This window comes from Alosa sapidissima, chromosome 10, assembly GCF_018492685.1.
Source record: "Alosa sapidissima isolate fAloSap1 chromosome 10, fAloSap1.pri, whole genome shotgun sequence".
Lineage (NCBI taxonomy): Eukaryota > Metazoa > Chordata > Actinopteri > Clupeiformes > Clupeidae > Alosa > Alosa sapidissima.
In genome coordinates, this window is record NC_055966.1 from 22,082,742 (window position 1) to 22,103,404 (window position 20,663).

Consider the following 20,663-nt stretch of genomic DNA (forward strand, 5'->3'; position numbering starts at 1 on the left):
GTTTGCACCTTTACTGAGATCTCACAGCTCCCTGTGAGTGCCTGCTGATGCGTTGACACACAGAGCTTTTAAATTCATCTGAAACAAATGAGCCGTCATCACATCTGAAAAATAACAAACCTCCCATCTGATCTATCCTCATTGCCTGCCGATGATGATGCATTTATAATGACATTCATGTCTTGGCAAAGGAGATAGACGGATAATACATGGGCTGAAAATACAAATCTAGACACTGTTTTGCTGGGTTTGTGCACATGGAGTGAACAGGGATTGTCAGGGGGAACTTCAAGAGCAAGTGATGGGTTTACACCTGGGGGTTCACACCTGGAGAGCCGTAATACCTCTCAATCTGCACCTGGGAAAGAAGCCTGGAGATAAGTGGGGTTCAGCAGCAGTCGGCAATAAGAGCGAGACTTCATTACGATGCCAGGGGCAGCTTGTCCTATGCTACACCCATTACACACACACACACACACACACACATACACACACACACACACACACACATACACACACACACACAACAAACACACTCATTTGCCCTCTCACTCTCTTTCTGTCCCTCATTCTCTCTTTCTCTCTCCGACACCCAATCTTCCCTTCTTTACCCCAATAAAATGGAAGAGGACAGAGCAACATCTCAGTCAGGGCTTCCAAACAATGTACTCAAATGACCGCAGCCATGCTAGCTGAATCTGAATGCTATCTGAATTTTAATAGCTCTGCGATTTTCTCAAGCTCGGCAAGAGCGAGGCAGCTGCTAACAGACTTAGACAAGGCAAAGCGGGCTAATTATCTGATGTCATTAAAGTACATTAGCCCTTCCACGCAGGCGGGAACAGTGGGTGAGGTATAATTTCTGAGGCGCTAAAAGTGAATAAACGAAAAAAAACAACAACACATGGCTTAATGAGTCTATTCTTATTCAATTAAGAGTCCCATTTTGCAATACAAGACTCAAAAGTCAAGATGTTCCGTGTGGTGCTGACCTGACTTGGTAATGCTAAAACAGTCTGCGGCTTCTTTTCGGTGCAGCCCTGCCAGCCAATATCTAAACTAAAGGAAATGGAAAAACCTTGTTGTATACACCCTAGTGTGTACCTAACAGTGTAACAGAAAACCTCCAGTTATCTTTAGCACTGCAGATTTAGACCTTTAAAATAGAGGGGTTTTTTTAGGTAAACATTGAGCAACATAACCATTGGGTTCTTTTAGCTTCCATTACAAGCTGTACTGTTGTACTGTGTTTAAGGAGTAATGTGACAGCTTTGTCAAACAGAAGCCTGGGCATCACATAGGCAGGAGTATCATCTACTTAAGATGAAAGAGGAAAACTGATGATGACGAGCCAAACTGTCGAAGAGTAGGAATTAAGTACGTTTTTTTCCGTATACATTCCACAGTTCAAAGCAGTGTCCTTTCAAACACAAGATTGTAAATGTTTCCAAGAAAAGACCAAACCAAATAAAACCAAAATGTTTCAAATGTGTGCAGAAACCTGACACGGGTTAGACGCACCACCACCAGTGCCTCTCCACTGAGCCATTTCAATTAACACACGATGAAAAAGGCCACTTCACAACTGGAGATGGCCTAATGCACGATAGAAAGATGAGAGAGAGCTATAACAGCGAGAGTGTTTGAATAACTGTCATTAAGCATCACATATCTCCATGGCAACAAGCAGAAGAGAGTACCTTGTGCGGATGGGAACAACACAGACCTCAATCCTAAGCAAAAAGACTTTTCTGCACATTTAAAATACATAATTAAATAGGACAATGACTACATTACTATAGTCATCATTAATCTCAGTAGAGTCATTTTAGCACCACTGCTGGCTTTGAGCATATTGTTGATGTGTCAGTAGAGGGGACAGCACAGAAGTAAAGATCAGATGTTACTATTACAATAGGCCTTGTGTATTCACAAGGGAACAGCATTTTAGACAAATTTGTATAATAACACTCTGAGATAAATACTCTTACGTTTATCCAAACACACTACTTCAGTCTGAGCTTAACTGGTTTGCCAACAAGTATTAGATCCTTCTTTAATATACACTAACATGCATTTATTGTCTTGATACTGTATACTATAATAGATATCACACTTCTAAAAACTAAGATGATAATTTGCGTTAATAAGATTGAGTATGTGTAGTTACCCGTAGTATGTACTATATGTTAGAGAACTGTGCCAAAAAACTTTGTGTCAGCAAGATTCAATGAGAATTCTCCCCAAAGGATAATTATTTCTTTTCACTTTTTGCAATTGGGATTGACCTGGCAAACATAATGGCCCTTCTATGGTCTTGCGTGCAGACTCCCTGCAGGTGTGGCAGGCTACTCTGAAGGCCCTGGTATTATCATCACCGCTCCTGTTCATTGGGATCTCTCACTCTCTCTCTCTTACTCTGTCTGTCTCTCACTCTCTCTCTCTCTCTCTCTCGCCCGTCCCCACAGATGTGGCCTAAGTAACACTAATGAAACGGTGCTTGGCAACACTCTCTCAGGGCCTAATGCCGTCGATGAACAGGACGGGGTGTTTCCAGCCCTGGCCCTGCATCACTCCTGCTGATAAAAGTGCTGATCGAAGTGTTTCCAGCGAGCATCCCTGGCCCTGCATCACTCCTGCTGATAAAAGTGCTGAGCACGACCCAGAGTCACCCAAGGTTCCAGAAAGTAGGCGGAGGGTGAGGGGTGTGGTGTTGTCAGAAAACATCAAGAGGGGATGAGAAACAAAAGGGGGGGGGGAACGAGTAACGTGTAAGGACAAAAGAGCAGGAGTAATAGGAGTGTGTGAGAGAGGAGTGTAATGTACCCAGTTAGACTTCTTTGGTAGGGATCAATGAATACATCCCTTGGCTTAACTTACTGTTAACTTTGTACTGTCATCCTCTCATTTTGTATTGTATGCAAAGTTAGCATTTACAGTTTTTCACAATTACTAAAACACATTTTTTGAAACCTTCCACCCTTCTCTCAAAACTACAAACCCCCAATCTTAAATTACATTCACAATTACATTTTTTTTGTTTATACATATTAAATTTGCCACTCATATATAGACAAAGTCTGTCAACCAACTCTTTGTAGAGCTTACAGTCTATCCAACCCACCCACAAAGCCTACACAAAATGCTAAATCAAATTGGAATGTGTTCTCAGGGTAACAATTATAAACTCGAAACTTAAAATGAGAGTGTGGAATGTCTGCTGCTTAACTGAAAATGCACTGACATTTCAGCAAGGGTATCGAAACCAACCCTCACACACACATACATACACACACACACACGAACGCACATAAAGACATACAACGGGATCAAAGTTCACTCTTGAAAAATGTGAGGGTGTACTTAGGAGGTCCTTACCACAGCATATTGATTGTGCAACTGAGGTGAACACCCACACACAAACACAGGCCTTACCTTGTTCTCTGTTTGCTGTTCACGCTTCGGCAGGTGCTGTCCCATGCTATCAACACAGACTACAGGAACGAAGATAGAACAGAAACAGAATTAGAAACCGCTTCTTAGGCCCACTTAACCAGATTAATCATTCAAATATTTTTTAAACAACTGTGTAAAATACATTTTAATGACTGAAGATGGGGGAAATGATGCAAATACTTGTGCAAAATGAGGGAACTTAAGCGTGAACTGTTTACTACCATCACCATGGGGAGAAGAGTACAAAGTATTGCCACCATGACAAATTGTGCCTTGTTAAACACATTGGGGTGTCTGAGTCACGTTAAGGCAATCAGGAGAAGATTAGAGGGTTTGAAGTGAACCGCAAAAACAGTTGCCATGCCAAATGTCTCTGTGAGGACCTTCATTTATTTCTGAACAACAGTTCCTATCAGCACTGCCGTGAGATGTACACTCAGCATGATGTTAACTACAGCCTTAAGTTAAGCACCAGATAAGAGCTCAGAGAGGAGAGATCTGAACCTACAGTAGGCACTGGTGTTAAGCATGTCAAATGAAGCTCACGAGCACCCACCTCCTGGATACCAATACCTTTTTGCTTTTTGTTGCTTTGCCCCAAAAGTTGTGGGGTCATCACTCTTGTTTGCTTTGCTTGTTGGCTAGGCTGACCACCATGATTCCACACACACACACAAAAAAAAAAGTCTGACGTAGATGTGACTGATGCCTGAACCTAACTACAGTTGAAACTGAGGATGTCACAGGCTACAGATCCTGGCTGGCATATTACATTGAAACTTGATGATGAAACCTGAAATATGCCACGACTTGCACTTGGTGGTGCCTTCAGAGGAAAATCTGATGTGAGCATTACTCCGAGTGACGCAAGTATTTCAAGTATCTCTCTCCTGACATGATGAAAGCATTAAAACAAATACACAGAGAGACACAGAACTCTAGGAGTTTGGGTCCTATTGCAAACCATAAAATCAAGAGACCCTAACGTGTCCTTTGAGTAGAAATGACACATCTCTTGCATATCTCTGTGGTAATGGTCATAAATAAATAAATAATTTGTACATTTGAACTTTGAATGAAATAAAAAGGAACCAAGCCAATATTGGGGTCTTGACTGGCCCAGTGGAATATGTGGCAAAATTCCCAAACTGAAAAGAAAACAACTGCTTCAGTCATCAATCAAAGGGCTAACATTTCATGGCCGAAGCATCTGTTATGTTCTCCCTTCACTAACTACCTCTGTAGAGAAAAGGCTACTTAAAACTTTGACTTTCAAAGTCTGAACTTTGACTTTCAAAGTCTTTCAAAGTTCCTCCATCCCTCATGATAAAACATCACATTCATAGCCTAATTAGGTTCTAGTCACCACTACAGCTCCCAAGACAACTTCCATCTTGGGAACAGTAAAGGCCAATCCAATCTAACAGCCTGATGAGGAGAAATTACAATCTACGTAAACAAAATCGAAAGGCAGTCTTCCTTAAAGAAAAAAGAAAAAAAAGGAAGACTGGAGCGCTGATGTAAACGCACTCTCCCTTGGGCCCGGAACAAATTAAATCTGGCTACAGCTCCGCACAAGCACAGCAAGTCTTGAGATAAATGTCGCAACCGTGCTGATGAAACTGTGTGCAGGTAATACAATAAATAAATAAATAGATAAAAAAAACACACAGATGCATCAGCGTCTCCCAACACAACACATTTAGATAGTGCTTCCTCAAAGTATCGGCCCATCACAACGCGATTAAAAGGTACTTAGCTTGCGCTGTATGATGCATTATTCAATAAACACAGAGCCAGCAGGTTCAGGGCTTTGGGGAGACACATACCACAGATACACCCAGATAGGGGAACGAAAACATCCCTCTATTTCAGGGGAGGCTGGGGGTTGTCTAGTCATGGGAAAAAAGAATGAGGCTGCAGACAGCACCGTTTTTTTCCCATAAACAGCAGACAACAGTTAGCCTTTTCTTTATTGCACTGAAAGCTCATATATCCAAAGGCAATGAAAACCATAATAAAGTAGATATCCCTCAACTGAGGTGTTGAGAGAAGCCTTTACTGAGGTCCCAATACGAAAACAGGGGAAGGGGAGACGGACAGGGAAGATACTGTTTCCTGAAGGTACTGTCTGTATAAATCGTCTTGTAATCGTCTTTTTCAAAGTTCTCAATGTCTCGTTTTAAATGTCAGGGCCCTCGGAAGTCTACCAATGAAGTGTGGAGATACATTGAGCCTCATAAATGGTGTAAAACAGTGATTTATTTGCATGGCTAGCCCGATGCCGAAGCACCACCATTGAAAAAGCTGTTGGTAGCATCGGCTAACTAGCGCCAGATTTTGGAGTGCAGGGGACAAGCCGAGATGGGCTATGAGACATACGTTCACACTCGGTATCATGTTTCAATACACTTTAGGTCAATATCACACCGGAATTCTCCTTTAACACTCCTTTGGAAGAAATTACACCCTACACTCAACTACCAGAGTGACAGATATGGATTTGATGTATAGGTGCATGTTCCTGCATGTGTGAGAGAATGCATTGTTCATTGAGTTTGTGTGTGCGCGTGTGGTGTGTGCGCGTGTGGTGTGTGTGTGAGTGAGTCTGGTATGAATTTGTGTGTGTGTGTGTGTGTGTGCGTGCGTGCGTGCATGTATGTTTGTTTACTGTGGTATACAAATGCAAGCAATTAAGCTGTGGAGAAACAGGGCAAAAGGGTTGTAAAAAATATGCCAACAAATATCCTAATTAAATATAAGCTTACATGCATGTGCTAGCATGGGGGAGGGCAAATTCCTAGTAGCAAATTCCAGAGAGACAAATCCACATGTTTAGGCAAGCTCACTTCCTGAAATCCCACTGATCAAGCTTCACTGTTGGTTGACTCTCACCCAACTAAAAGCTCAGTTTCATTTGTTTTAACTTGCAGTGCCACTTGTGCTCTTACAATTTAACTACAGATGAGATATTAATGGAACTATGAAATCTGTTGTCACGACAATAAAATGTTCTATTATCTATTATTTTCTGTGTAAAACTGGCAAGCTGACGAGCTTCTAGAAAATAGACTTCATTCAACAACAGTTCAACAGTCATTGAACCATTTTACCAATGAACAGTGTTTGTGTAATTTATTTGGCTGATGATGTTAGCATCACATAGACATACACAGCCAAATCAGACAATCACACTAAACCTGAGTGCTTACAATCCACAGGGTCACCAAACTCATATTATGGCTCAGAAGTCCTTGAGATGTCGGCAAATATTGCAACCATCTAGGTAAGCAGCGGTAGAATTCCAAGAATGACAGACAAGCTGTGAATAAAGGGTGAGTGCTATTACCCTTCCTATGACCTTACTCGACTCTTATACTCACTCACCTCCTTCTCGGTAACTGCAGAGACTGCAGCTTTAACTGGCCTAGTATCGCACACTCATACTCAGATCGGAGCATCTGTCAAAAACTTAAATGTACAAAAAGGAAAACCTCTACAGGGACGGACATTACACGGATGTTACACAATCCTACACAGGCTTGAGAGAGGGGAGAGAGGGAGGCTGTTGCATAACACCTTGAAGAGGGGAAGAAATACAACACATCTCAAAGCAAATTACCTCAGAGCAACAACACATGAGAGGTGTTCATTCTGCCTCTGCAACAACCAACCCCCCCCCCCCCCCCCCCACCTCCGCTACAACCCTCCCAACCACATCTTCATCCCACCTCCTATACTTTGTCCCTAATTAATGTGTCACCCACACACAGGTTCTCACACAGACACACAGGTTCTCACACACACACACACACACACACACACACACACACACACACACACACACACACACACACACGACACTGAGGGTCTCAAGTATTCGTAAATTAGAAGGTGACTGTATAGGAAAAACAGATACAGATACAGCAACACTAATGAAGGGTGAAAAGATGGAAGCGGATGCCCAGAATAGACTCGGATTGAAAAAGCCACAGGAGGGGATGACAGAGGGTGAGAACCAGACCGATGAGGAGCACACACAGGGAAAAAAGACATTGAAATAGCAGACACATACTGCATACGTACGCACACGCACGTACAAGCGCGCACACACACATACATACATATTCATACTCACACACACACTCATATCCATATTCATACTCATGCAGATATGAGAGATGTCTGTAGGGGTTGTTGCATGCATGGCTGATCAAATGCATGCATGAAGTGCATCTGCACGCACATCTCCCTCCACACATAAATGCTGGAGTCTGCAGCATATGAGAGAGATCACTCAGAAGCCCCAGGCTTGTTGGGCTGTGCTCAGTGGGCCTCGGAAATTGGACAGATGCATCATCAACACCTATGATGAGTTATTTGGTTCACTCTGGTCTGCCCTACTTGTGGGATTGCCGTCTCCCCCGACATAGAAATTCAATTGCTATGAAAATTATAAATGTAAACCATTTGAGACATGGCACTCTGTTAACAGCGCCGCCACCCTTTATCACTTTTATCATCAAAACAAAAACACTAACTGCCCATTTCATTTCGGCACTCTCGCACCGGCCATGCATCTCAGCGTGAGAGCCAGCGTGCTGGGGTCATTAAAATTGGATGTCCATCATTTTGTGCACTGAGCGGTGCGGAGAGGATATTTTTAAAACCCATTTATTCATCTGACCCCAGCTCTGCATCCTCCCTCCTGGATCTTTGCTTTCTCTGGGAGGACCAGAAGGCTTCAACTGTCCCGGTGCCCGTATTCAAAATATCGTTGTCCAGACTCCGTGGTCCTGTGGCCTAATACTGAACAGACCTATACTAATCTCTCGCATGCCGCTGTATAAATGGCTCCGGCGGATAATACCAACGCAATTATGGGTTTGTTTTGTTACCACCACTGAATGTTCCCGAGGACTCACACACACACCAACAACACAGTGGAAACCACTAAATGACTAGGCACGTTACTTCGCAATCCCGCTTCCTCATGCCCAGTTCCAAAAAACAAACTCCTTCTCAGTAGGCAGTGATTCTTATATAATGAGAGAGCAAATAGGAAAGTGCACAATACAAGCATCGCCCCTCCCCTCCTTCAAGACCAGCTGGAGGATTATGGAATAACAGATGCCGGACACAGCCCCTTCCAAATCGCAAAAATCCACGTCACTCACTGTTTTTACGGTAGGCCTACCTGAGGCCTTCCAATCCAAAGAGCAGAAATCTACTGAACTAATCTCTACCAGAGGCCTGAATTTGAAATCTGTATATTGCGGGTACAATTTCAGCTGTGGGATAAAAGGTGACACTGACTGCTGATAAAATTGAAATACATAACATTGCAATATGAGCAGTGTTGCTTGTAGGAAAGTACAATCTAGAGGATATATCAAGGACAAACACTGTGTACAGGTGTGAAGGAAAGGGATTGTGAATATGTAAAAGAGTAGGATTATAGCAGGTTTAGATTGTGGCTGCCTAATGTTTGCTGCCAAACAAACACGGTATAATCATCCAATATGAACTTAAAATTGTGATCTTTTCAAGTGGACACATGCAATGAAGGCACATTTAGAGCCTCTGCAGTTAAAGGTCAGTGTCTGGCTATTAAATTCTGTCATTGGAAGTAAATCTGGACATTCTGTTTCTGTGACTATGTAAACCACATCTACAAAGACACCCAATGTAGGTGACGCGATCTAAATCACAACATTTGTAAGTCTCCATCCTTAGGATTCCTAAGATTTAATCTGACGTGTTAGTTCAGTTCAGTTCAGTTCAGATATCTTTATTAGTCCCCTGGGGCAATTCGGTTTACAGCCAACCCATCCATTAAGGGGTTAAAAGTGTTAAACATAAATCACAGACCATGACAATGTAATGCATTCTGTACGATGCAGTATGCAATGCATTTGTAAAAGCACCACAGTCAGAGTTCACACAATGCTGACGACATAATATGTTATGCTATTTATAACAACCATCAATAAAGAAAAGAACCAAATAAAGTCAGTCATAAATAAATAAGTGTAGTAAGTATGATATACAAATATTCATTGCCCATGGCATATAAAGAGAGCATGAAATGTGTATGCTCTGGCTATAGCTCTTGAGAGCTCAGACTGGGACCAGTTGAGGAGAAACATAACGGACAGACAACAGCGAAAAGTATAACATAAACATTCACTGAGATTACATATAGTATAAGTATATTATACTCTTTTGATCCCGTGAGGGAAATTTGGTCTCTGCATATATCCCAATCCGTGAATTAGAGAAACACACTCAGCACACAGTGAACACACAGTAAGGTGGAGCACACACTAATCCCGGCGCAGTGAGCTGCCTGCTACAACAGCGGCGCTCGGGGAGCAGTGAGGGGTTAGGTGCCTTGCTCAAGGGCACTTCAGCCGTTCCCACTGGTCGGGGCTCGAACCGGCAACCCTCCGGTTACAGGTCCGGAGTGCTAACCAGTGGGCCACGGCTGACATGAACTGACATAAGTCCGTTCTGATGGCATCTTGGTGAATCACTGTCAATCTCTACTTCCTCTCTCTCCCCCTCTTTCTGTGTGTGTGTGTGTTACTTCAGCAAGTAGTCCTGGCTCTTGAGTCCGGCTAACAAGGCTGTTACGCCTGCAGACGAATCCTCTGGACCACCGCCACGTTGTCACACAGAGGTCAGTGGCTCTGCTCTCTCCAAGGTGCTGAAGAAATCACACTGCTTACACACACACACACACACACACACACTGAGACAGACACTCATGCTTCCTTCTTCAAGACAAGAACCCATTTCTTCCTCCACACGGAAAACACATCTGGCAAAGCCATACAGAAGCCCTTCTCCCAGCTCCAGTCCTTACATGAAGCTAACACAAAAGGCATACAGACACAAAAACCCAAACACACGCACACACACATACACAGAGACACACACGCACACAATACGAGTACAAAAGTGCTATGAATACGTTCTTAAGAGCCAGGAGGTCATGGTGCTGATGTCGCACGGTCTCTCCGGGAGCTCAACAGGATCTGACTGTCATCCTTGTGGACGGACAAACGCGTCACTTCACCCTTCAGCTGCTAAAGACTTGCGCTAACAACTGCTGCTATACTGTGCGAGGCTTACGTAATCCCCGCACAGTCACACGCTATGAGCCCGCCATGGACACTGTCACTGGAGGGTGTGGGGGCAAAGGGCTCCCATCTGTTCCAGGAGCTGAAATAACATCTGGTGCATCAGGAGGAAAGGATGGTGGGAAGCCAGTGGAGTCTAGCAGGAAAGGAGGATCTTGGTTATCCTTTTTTGTTTGATTTTACTTTTACTACTAAATAACTATTACAGTATAGATATCACCACTGGCTACTTTGGGACACTGAGTGTGACAAAAATGTGGAGAACTGATTGGGGAGAACTGATGTGTCTGAGCAAGTGGTTGCATGCCATGTTGGCCCAATGTGCAAACATGCTTGCTGTGGTCCAAACATTTTTTTGCAATATCACAGGCTGTCGGCGATGATTACACCACTCTCAAGAGACAGACACTGCAGCTCCAAACAGGACGTGTGCTGCCCTACATTTGTGCCAGTTTCGGTTATGAAAGCCCTGTTATCGCATGTTATCAAGCCACATCCTATGTTTGAACTTGGAAGCTTGATGTTGCTGGCACTGTGAAGAAAAGGGGCAATGTAATCTACGCTAAGAGATCATGAATCGCTTTCTAAAGCAAGTTGTGGGAGTGATCGAGCAGAAAATGAACAAGTTATCAGACGGGGTTGAAGCAGAGTAATCAAGGATCTTTGATGTTATTTTATGTGTCATCTGACTGTGTAAGAATGGAGGGAATTCCATCAACAAACCAGAACATCAACCAAAACAGAGACAGGTTGATAATTCCTTCCATGGTGAACACCTGTTTTCTGGCTCTCCTTTAAGATTCTTGATTCCCTCCAGGCACACACATTCACACAAACACACACACATACACTCACACACTCTTTCTGTGATTATGCATTCACCCTTTGGTGGTGTTTTGAGTGTTGCTATTAGTAAGCATAGGTGCACAAATGCAGGCACCAGATGGGCTGTTCCTAAAAGCCTTACATTTTCAACTTGGCTCTGGTTGTTGTCAAGGCCTTCTCTGCCATCTGGTCCCTGTACTTTTTTCTAAGTTCCTGGCAAACAAGACATAACAAAAGCAGTCCCTTGGCTAATGTTAGGGAAACCTCACTGGTAATGAATACACTTGTGCTTTCCATTACATCCTGGCGGTGTCTTCTTCTTTTGCGTACCAACAGTAATGCAATGAGGAAATGACATATAAGGAAGCTATACTGGGTACCTTTAAAATGGTTGACTAACCTCACTGACTCAGCTGCAGACTGATATCTACAAAAGCACGCAAAAGCAAACAAGCACGTACACAAACACACACACACCCCTTCATCATACATCTCCACAACCCTTGATCTACAGTTCTCTGTACCTAGCACAACTGCACTTTACAGAGCACTGTCGATGCTATAGGGATTTTATATGCTGTGCACCACAACGACCGGCGAATTCAGATGGAGTTTAAAAGCAACTTAAAAGCAACCACATTTGTGACACACAAAACTTCTATGGACCTACTGTACCGGTGCAATCATTTCATTGGGTGTGTGGGCCCCTGCACTGACTGCTCACACAGTCAGATTTGTTCAGACTTAAAAAGCAGGAAGTGGTCACAAGCAGGTGCTCGCAGAACAAACAAGAGTCATACTGTTTCTTTCGTCATTCCTTGATAAGCTATTTCACCTAAATGTCATTGAAGGTGTAGGCAGGAAGGTGTAGGCAGGAAGAAAACAGTAAGTCATCTGAAATCACCTTCCGTTTTGCCAATCAAACTTTTAGTTTTCGCTTAAGCTGTGTAGGACCCTTCCTTCCATTACACAATGAGTAGGCAGCAACACTCAGTGACTGCCACACTGCCAGATCCTCCTACTCTAATGGCAAAGGTTGACTGCTCTTTAGTGTGATTTCAAAGCTGATGTGATTATCAGTGATTGACAACATAATGTAGCTTCAGACAGTGAAACTACAGCAACATTGAAGCACAGGACCACGTTTTAGCAAATTCATAGTGATGATTGCGCTCTAGAGCAGACATTCTGCAGTGCAAGCACTCGTACATGTGTGTGTGTGTGTGAGTGTAGGTGTGCTGGAGCAGCGGATAGTGCCTACTCTTTTTAATCCAGAACTCTTCAGTGCCTTGAGTGGAAGAATATAAAGTCTGGTGGTGAACTGAACTGAACACCAGAACTGAGCAACAAAGCGTTTCCCAACATCCTACTGAGTATCTGTGTACACATACACTATTACATTTGACATGCATTTGTTATACTTAAAAAAGAGGTTGTTTTGCTTTAGTTCTTTGACAAGTGCCTCCATTTTGATACTGGCTTCATTAAGCACCTTAAGTGCCTGTCATGTAACATAACCGTGGACGTGGTCATACTGTAATTTGGCATCTCAAACTCAAAGGCAATTGCCATAAAAAACGTCAATGGAGGAAAGTAGCCTTTTCAAGCGTGTTCACTTCTCAGACAGACAAGGCGGAAGCTGACAGCGGTTCTTCAGAATTGTCAAAATAGTCTGCATTTGCTCACTGACCCTGAGGTAGCCTATTTCCTAACTTCACATTTCTCCTCCAATTACGTACACGGCAGCATGTTGGCTAAGTTGTCTGTCACAAACCCAGTAGAAAAGAAAAGAAACGGCTGTAAGAGAAAATGTAAACTTCTATTCAAATACTCTGTAGGCTACTCTGAGTATTGGAATCGAAGAGTAATTGCCTATGTTAGAATGATTTTCAGGTGTGCGCGTAAACATTGTACAGGTTAGGCTACCTGACATACCCAGCGTTCAACCTGGCGTGACTAGGCGTGTAATTCCACACATAGCTAAAAAAAAAGTGATTGGAGCCACCTTGCAATTTGGCAAATAGCCTACGAGACATTTGTGATGTAACTCACATAAAGGAGCTAACAATAATGTAAACATTAAACATTCGATTGGCCACCAAGCCACTGCGTAAGTGCATGTTTACTACAAATGTACAGCCATTACACGCTATGTTATGCAACTGAAACTGTGTTTAGTTTTGGTATCGACAGTACGTTGGTTAGTTACATACCCCAGTGTGTTTGGATTGATCAAATGCATCCACGACTCTTTAAACAGCTGTGATTTCGCTGCGGTAGGCTGTCCCCTCTCGCGTGCGTTGAAGGCTGCGATGGAAAGCTTTTTGTTTTATTATTTACAGACACTATAATTATTGTGCTCTGTTCGATCGTCTTCGTTTAGATGCATGAGCATGTCTCTTTGCTTCCTGTTTTTAGGTCGTGATGTTTCTATGGGGTGGGGCATGCACTCCGTGGGCAAAAGAGCGAGCTTGCACACGTTGAAGTTATCGTAACCTTATCTGTGTCACGAAACCAACGGAAGCTTTTTCTATACAGAATCGCGACTTGTTTAAATCATTGCATAATGTTCATCAGGCATGGTTGATCATTCTGTCTATCTATCTAAAAATATATCCATAGCCTATATTATGGTCTATCCGATGTCCGAATGGATAATTGATGCGATGCTCACAGGGCTGATAAAAATGGTGTATTTAATGGTAAAAATAACGGTGATTTATGCTTTCTTTTTTTATCTTCATCACTTCACTGATCAATAAAAGGGATAAATGAGTAAACCCGCTTTGTTTCTCTTCAGATGATGGCGCTTCTATGGCCCTGCCAACAACGTGAGAGTAGAAAAGAGAAAAACAATGCTGCTATTTAAAGCAGCATTCAGCACTTTCTAATGTCATAAGGATAGCACCCAGGAGCTCAGTAAAAAAAATACCTCCTTTATCAGAGTCCCTGTGTGCCTATAAGTACTGTGATGTAAATGATCTGCAGACCAACCAGGAATGTGAATGAAGCTTTGCCATTCAAATGGGCAAGTCTGTGAAGTCAACCTAATGAAGCCCCATGGGTGTATAGACTTCAGCATATAGTTTCTAACCAACCTCAGATCCCAGGCCTTTGACCTATAGCTACAGTATACATCCATTATTCAAGGAGGAACACTCCTAACAAACGAAATGGAGTGTAGGCTACATACAGTCTCAACACAGGTATCCTGTAAATTGAGAGGCTGAACTCTATTTTGTTACAACAGCAGCCTAATTACTGTCTATTAGTATGAGTTATATAGTCAGAGGAGGTCATTAATGAGTTTTACTGCTCTCATTACTGGACACATAGGCTAAAGTGCTGTTTTCATTTATTTCATTGTCATTTGTGTAATTTGTTTTTTTCTATTATTTCTGACGTAGGCTTTTGACAAAAGAAACCTACAATAGGCCTACAACTATTACACATAACAATTAGGCAGGTCAATATAGGGTTCAACGTCAACAAAAATTGATACAAAAGTTTTTTTTTATGGATTCTGGTACTGTTGGACATGCTAAATAACATACTAAAAATCTAGTAAAATCTGACCTTGGGAAAGGGGTCAAAATGATATCAAATGATGGTCAAATTAAACAAGAATAGGATTTTAAATGTTAAAATTTATATATTTCAATGCTCTACCTTTTTCAGATATAAATTAAAATCAATGCGTTTTAATACAGAGCAAATGCAATACAGGATTATTAACCATCTCCATGGCATGGAGGAAGATAAGACATGTCTTAACTGGTGTTATATCTCATCTAGAGGTTATATGCTTTTAGAAAATATATGGTTTGGGGTGTTTAATCTGTTTTGCCTGGACAATATAGGCTAAAATGTATCCCCTTTACACTAGATTCGCCTATACAGAATAGAGGGCAATGCATTGTTCATGGCATGGAGGAAGATGGGACATGTCTTAACTGGTGTTATATCTCATCTGCAGGTTAAATGCTTTCAGAAAATATATAGTTTAGGATGTTTAATCTGTTTTCCCTGGACAAAAGAGGCCAACATGTATCCGCTTTACACTAGATTCGCCTATACATTATAGAGGGCTTTGTATTGTGCATTCACGGAGGAAAATGGGACACGTTTTAAATATATTTTATCTAGAGATTATATGCTTTCAGAAAATATATATTTTAGAGTGTTTAATTTGTTTTTCCTGGACTGTACATGCCAACATATATCCCCTTTACACTAGATTCGCCTATACAGAATAGAGGGCAATGTATTGTGCATTCATGGAGGAAGATGGGACATGTTTTAAATGGTGTTATATCTTATCTACTGATTATATGCTTTCAGAAAATATATATTTTAGAGTGTTTAATTTATTTTTCCTGGACTGTACATGCCAACATATCCCCTTCACACTAGATTCGCCTATGAATAGAGGGCATTGTATTGTGCATTCATGGAGGAAGATGGGATATATTTTAAATTGTGTTATATCTTATCTACAGATTATATGCTTTCAGAAAATATATATTTTAGGGTGTTTCATTTGTTTTCCCTGGACTGTATATGCCAAAATGTATCGGCTTTACACTATATTTGCCTATACAGAATAGAGTATGTATTATGCTTGGTGTGGAAGAAGATGGAAATTTTATTTTGTTGATTAATGTTATATTTCATGTACAGGGTATAGGCTTTTACAATATGTAGAGTAGAGTTTGCGAGTATGTGGCTGTTTTATGACTTTAATGAACCATGACCCATGTACTGTATAGGCATGCATTGTATATTTGTGTAGATCAATAATTGTTGGCATCTATCATTAGGGGGGAGCTAATTAAACTGAATCTTAAACTATATGCATAAGTAGATCAGAAATAATTATTATATCATTATTCATCATCCTCTGACTCCTCTGAAAGGAACTTGTGTGGATTGTCACATTGTTCATTTTGACACGTTCCACAGGCAGCAGTGCAAGGTAATCCATATCTTCTACACGAACAGCGGAGTGTCTTGCAGAAATGCACACAATTAAGAACAGTTGACTGTCTCTGTACTTGGATCTAACATGAAAGAGTATTTGATTGAGGTTGATTCCATTCCATTCGGTAATGTGACCTTTAAATCTGATTAAACACGAAAAACACTTTCCTAGGCTGATTAATGCTTCAGATATCCCAAATTAGCTTCTGGTGGCCATCTTGGAAGCCATCTTGAAAATGACCCCTTTACTGGGGTCAGATTTTACTAGATTTTTAATATGTTATTAAGTACATCTAAAGGTATCATAATCAGTTGAAAAACCTTTTGTATCAATTTTTTTGAGGTTAGGTGTTTTTTTTTCATATATTGACCCGCCTAAATATGATCACTTCCTTGGAAACAAACCCTTGTTGACACCAGACCCTTCTCAATTGCCGAAAGTTTGTATGGGTAGTCCCAGGCTAAAACAAACCCAGCACAGAAATTACATTTTCAATCTGAAGTTGTTCTGTTGGTATCTCTTTCATAACCATGTGAAATCATTTTAGAATAGTGCAACTCACCAATGCTATTGAGGTGACCATACAGTATGAGCTTATCTTTAGACATCCATTTCACGCAATTTTTTTTTTACTGTCTTCTAGGTCATATTTGTTTTTGATCTATGTAAAGAGGAAATGGCAAAGACCCTGTGCCCCTGTGATGGCTATCTGATGGAATAACATTGAGGGATGGAGAAGAACCTTTAGGGTTTGGTATGTGACATCAGCTGATAAGCCTTGTCCCCTTTCACATCAGTTCCATTTCATAAAAAAGATGAAGCCTGAAACTGGCTTCATGTCTGGTCGAAGCCACAATGCTTGGTCTACATAGAAAATGGCTACTCAGCGCCTTCAAAACCAGGTTTGCCAACACTCTGAAGGTATTAGCAGTATCCAGCAACTCATTGAGACTCTACTGGTACGAAATAATCATAAGTTTATGACATATGGCTTGTCACATTTGATAATGTTATATAGCTCTGTTATATATAATGTAATATTTTATATTACATTGTTAAAATATATTTTTTTAATTTTTAGGGGCAGCCGTGGCCTACTGGTTAACGCTCCGGAGGGTTGCCGGTTCGAACCCCGACCAGTAGGCGCGGCTGAAGTGCCCTTGAGCAAGGCACCTAACCCCTAACTGCTCCCCGAGTGCCGCTGTTGTTGCAGGCAGCTCACTGCACTGGGATTAGTGTGTGCTTCACCTCACTGTGTTTTCACTGTGTGCTGAGTGTGTTTCAAGCCCGAAGCCCTAACCAGTAGGCCACGGCTGCCCCACATGTAAAAATAAAGAATGTCAACTAATGATTGCACTGACAAAGCCAGATAAATGCCAATATAGTGATGTTTACTGAAACACAACCCAAATAGACAACATGTGTTTATGGTGATTGTTGACTAGGTTCCTGCCAGTCCTATATGGCATCTCTTAGGCTACCTGTGACAGAACAACATTGTTAGAGGGCAATATAATAATTTAAAAAGAGTTGCATGAAGTAACATTGTTCCTCTTTGGCCAGGTGCTTGTATTTCCATATGGCCAACCGCATTTGCTGTTTCATAAGTTCACATTCCAAATTTGCCTTAAAGGAATTATCCGGAGTAAAATGCACTTTAGATCAATTTACGGATGATTGGGAGTACATACGTTGAGTTGACATCAAAATCATGTCATTCGGATGTGTTTTGAGAAAGTTCGATTTTACCGTTTTTAGTCAAAACTCGTTAGCCTGTTAGTGACCAGGGCATGTCATTTCGCCTACAAAACGCTATTTTTATACCTCTTCTACAGTTCCAAACAACATTACACTTACGTGGTAGTGAGTAGAGGGTCCCTAAAGCCAAACCTAAGTATCCTGAGGTCTTTATGTGGTTGGATAGAGTCCAGAAGGGTCATTCCACATCAGTTCAACCAGGGCCCATGCACTTAGGTCTCAAAAAATTCTGAAAAAATTACCAGGTGTACCTATGTTACCCAGGAGACACACTGTAAAATTACTCTTATGTAAGATCAATACTTTCCAAGATACAGCCAGTTTTACAGGGGGAGGGGGGTGTCGATTTTGTTCGGCCTCTTTTTTTTGTCAAAGTTCACAAGCCCACATCGCAAGAACTAAACCATGTAGGAGGCTCAAATTTTGCATGCTGGTACATAAATAGGAATAGTATGTAGCAAAATCGTCACGTTTGGTCTGGATAATCCTGCATGGTCATAGCTGTCCCTCAAAGTTGATACAAATTTTATTGGAGTTTTTGGCTGGGCTCTGTTTAAGCCTTCAGAAGACATATTTGTACTCAACATAGGCTCTTGATTTACTTTCCTTACTGAGATAAGTAGAAACACTCTCACAAAAAGCAATGAACAGAAAATAAATCCCTTCAGGGTCTGAACAGCAGACCTCACAAGTCTGAAAAATAATTTTGGTTATCATTTTCAGAGCACCCAAACACCTTGTGGGAATATACAAAGATTTTTTAAATATGTTTTTCTTTATTCTCCATGATCCCTTCTTTTTGAAAACACCAAATTGACTTGTCTTATGCAAATCTTTCTTTTTTATTTCCCACCCTGAACATGGGCAAAATGCCCCATTGACATCAATATGTTTTATATAGAGTCACCACACTGCCACCTGTGGTTGTATAGAGTAACCTGTGGTAGCTCTATACAAAACATATTGATGTCAATGGTGCATTTTGCCCATATTCAGGGTGGAAAGTGAAAAAGAAAGATTTGGATAAGACAAGTCAAATTGGTGTTTTTAAAAAGAAAAGATCATGGAGAATAAAGAAAAAAATATTTTAAAAAATCTTTGTATATTCCCACAAGGTGTTTGGGTGCTCTGAAAATGAGAACCAAAATGATTTTTTAGACTTGTAAGGTCTGCTGTTCAGACCCTGAAGGAATTTATTTTCTGTTCATTGTTTTTTGTGAGAGTGTTTCTACTTATCTCAGTAAGGAAAATAAATCAAGAGCCTATGTTGAGTACAAATATGTCTTCTGAAGGCTTAAACAGAGCCCAGCCAAAAACTCCAATACATTTTTATCAACTTTGAGGGACAGCTATGACCATGCAGGATTATCCAGACCAAATGTTACGATTTTGCTACATACTATTCCTATTTATGTACCAGCATGCAAAATTTGAGCCTTCTACATGGTTTAGTTCTTGCACTGTGGGCTTGTGAACTTTGACAAAAAAAAGAGGCCGAACAAAATCGACACCCCCCTCCCCCTGTAAAACTGGCTGTATCTTGGAAAGTATTGATCTTACATAAGAGTAATTTTACAGTGTGTCTCCTGGGTAACATAGGTACACCTGGAAATTTTTTCAGAATTTTTTTAAACCTAAGTGCATGGGCCCTGGTTGAATTGACGTGGAATGACCCAGAATGAATTTCATCAAGCCAGTACCTTTCCGGAAATGTTGCTGCTGCAGCTAGCATCTTTAGGGGAAAGTCTGTACGAGTCGATTGCATCACGTCGTTGCACGACATCACGTCACGTGACATTTCAAAATTCCAACCTGTTAGTAAGCTAGGGTTTGCTGTTGCATACAACTTCATTTCAATTTCGAAAGAAATACTGGACTATGTTTTTTTTTTTTTTTTTTTTTTTAAACGGCAACGACATTGTGAATTTCCAGAGCGTGTTACTCCACACTCGGCAATCGACTCCTACGGACTTTCCCCTAAAGATGCCAGCTGCAGCAGCAACATTTCCGGAAAGGTACTGGCTTGATGAAATTCATTCTGGACTCTCTCTATACGACCACATAAAGACCTAGGGATACTTCGGTTTGGCTTTAGGGACCCTCTACTCACTACCACGTAAGTGTAATGTTGTTTGGAACTGTAGAAGAGGTATAAAAATAGTGTTTTGTAGCGGCGAAATGACATGCCCTGGTCACTAACAGGCTAACAAGTTTTGACTAAAAACGGTAAAATCGAACTTTTTCAAAACACATCCGAATGACATGATTTTGATGTCAACTCAACGTATGTACTCCCAATCATCCGTAAATTGATCTAAAGTGCATTTTACTCCGGATAATTCCTTTAACAGAAGTGAGTAGAAAGCATTTTTAGCGAGTCATGACATCTCGACCATGAAGGTCATGAAGTGGATTGTTCTGGAGTCGACTGTGCAGGAAGTACTCAGACAGGATCCATGTATACACCCCTGTTCTATTCAAGGTGTGAGAGGAGATGG

The 20,663-nt window shown here is 41.3% G+C and overlaps 1 protein-coding gene across 1 annotated transcript in view; it reads right to left on the reverse strand.

Annotated features, from left to right (window-relative positions):
• Positions 1-13,854, reverse strand: part of LOC121720481 (myelin basic protein-like) — a 41,356-nt gene extending 27,502 nt beyond the window's left edge. The window contains exons 1-2 of the mRNA XM_042106577.1: positions 13,640-13,854; positions 3,436-3,494 (exon numbers count right to left, since the gene is read on the reverse strand). Of these exons, the coding sequence (XP_041962511.1) occupies positions 3,436-3,480 (45 nt within the window). The 5' untranslated portion in view covers positions 3,481-3,494; positions 13,640-13,854. The remainder of the gene's footprint in view (positions 1-3,435; positions 3,495-13,639) is intronic.
• Positions 13,855-20,663: the final 6,809 nt, after the last annotated feature.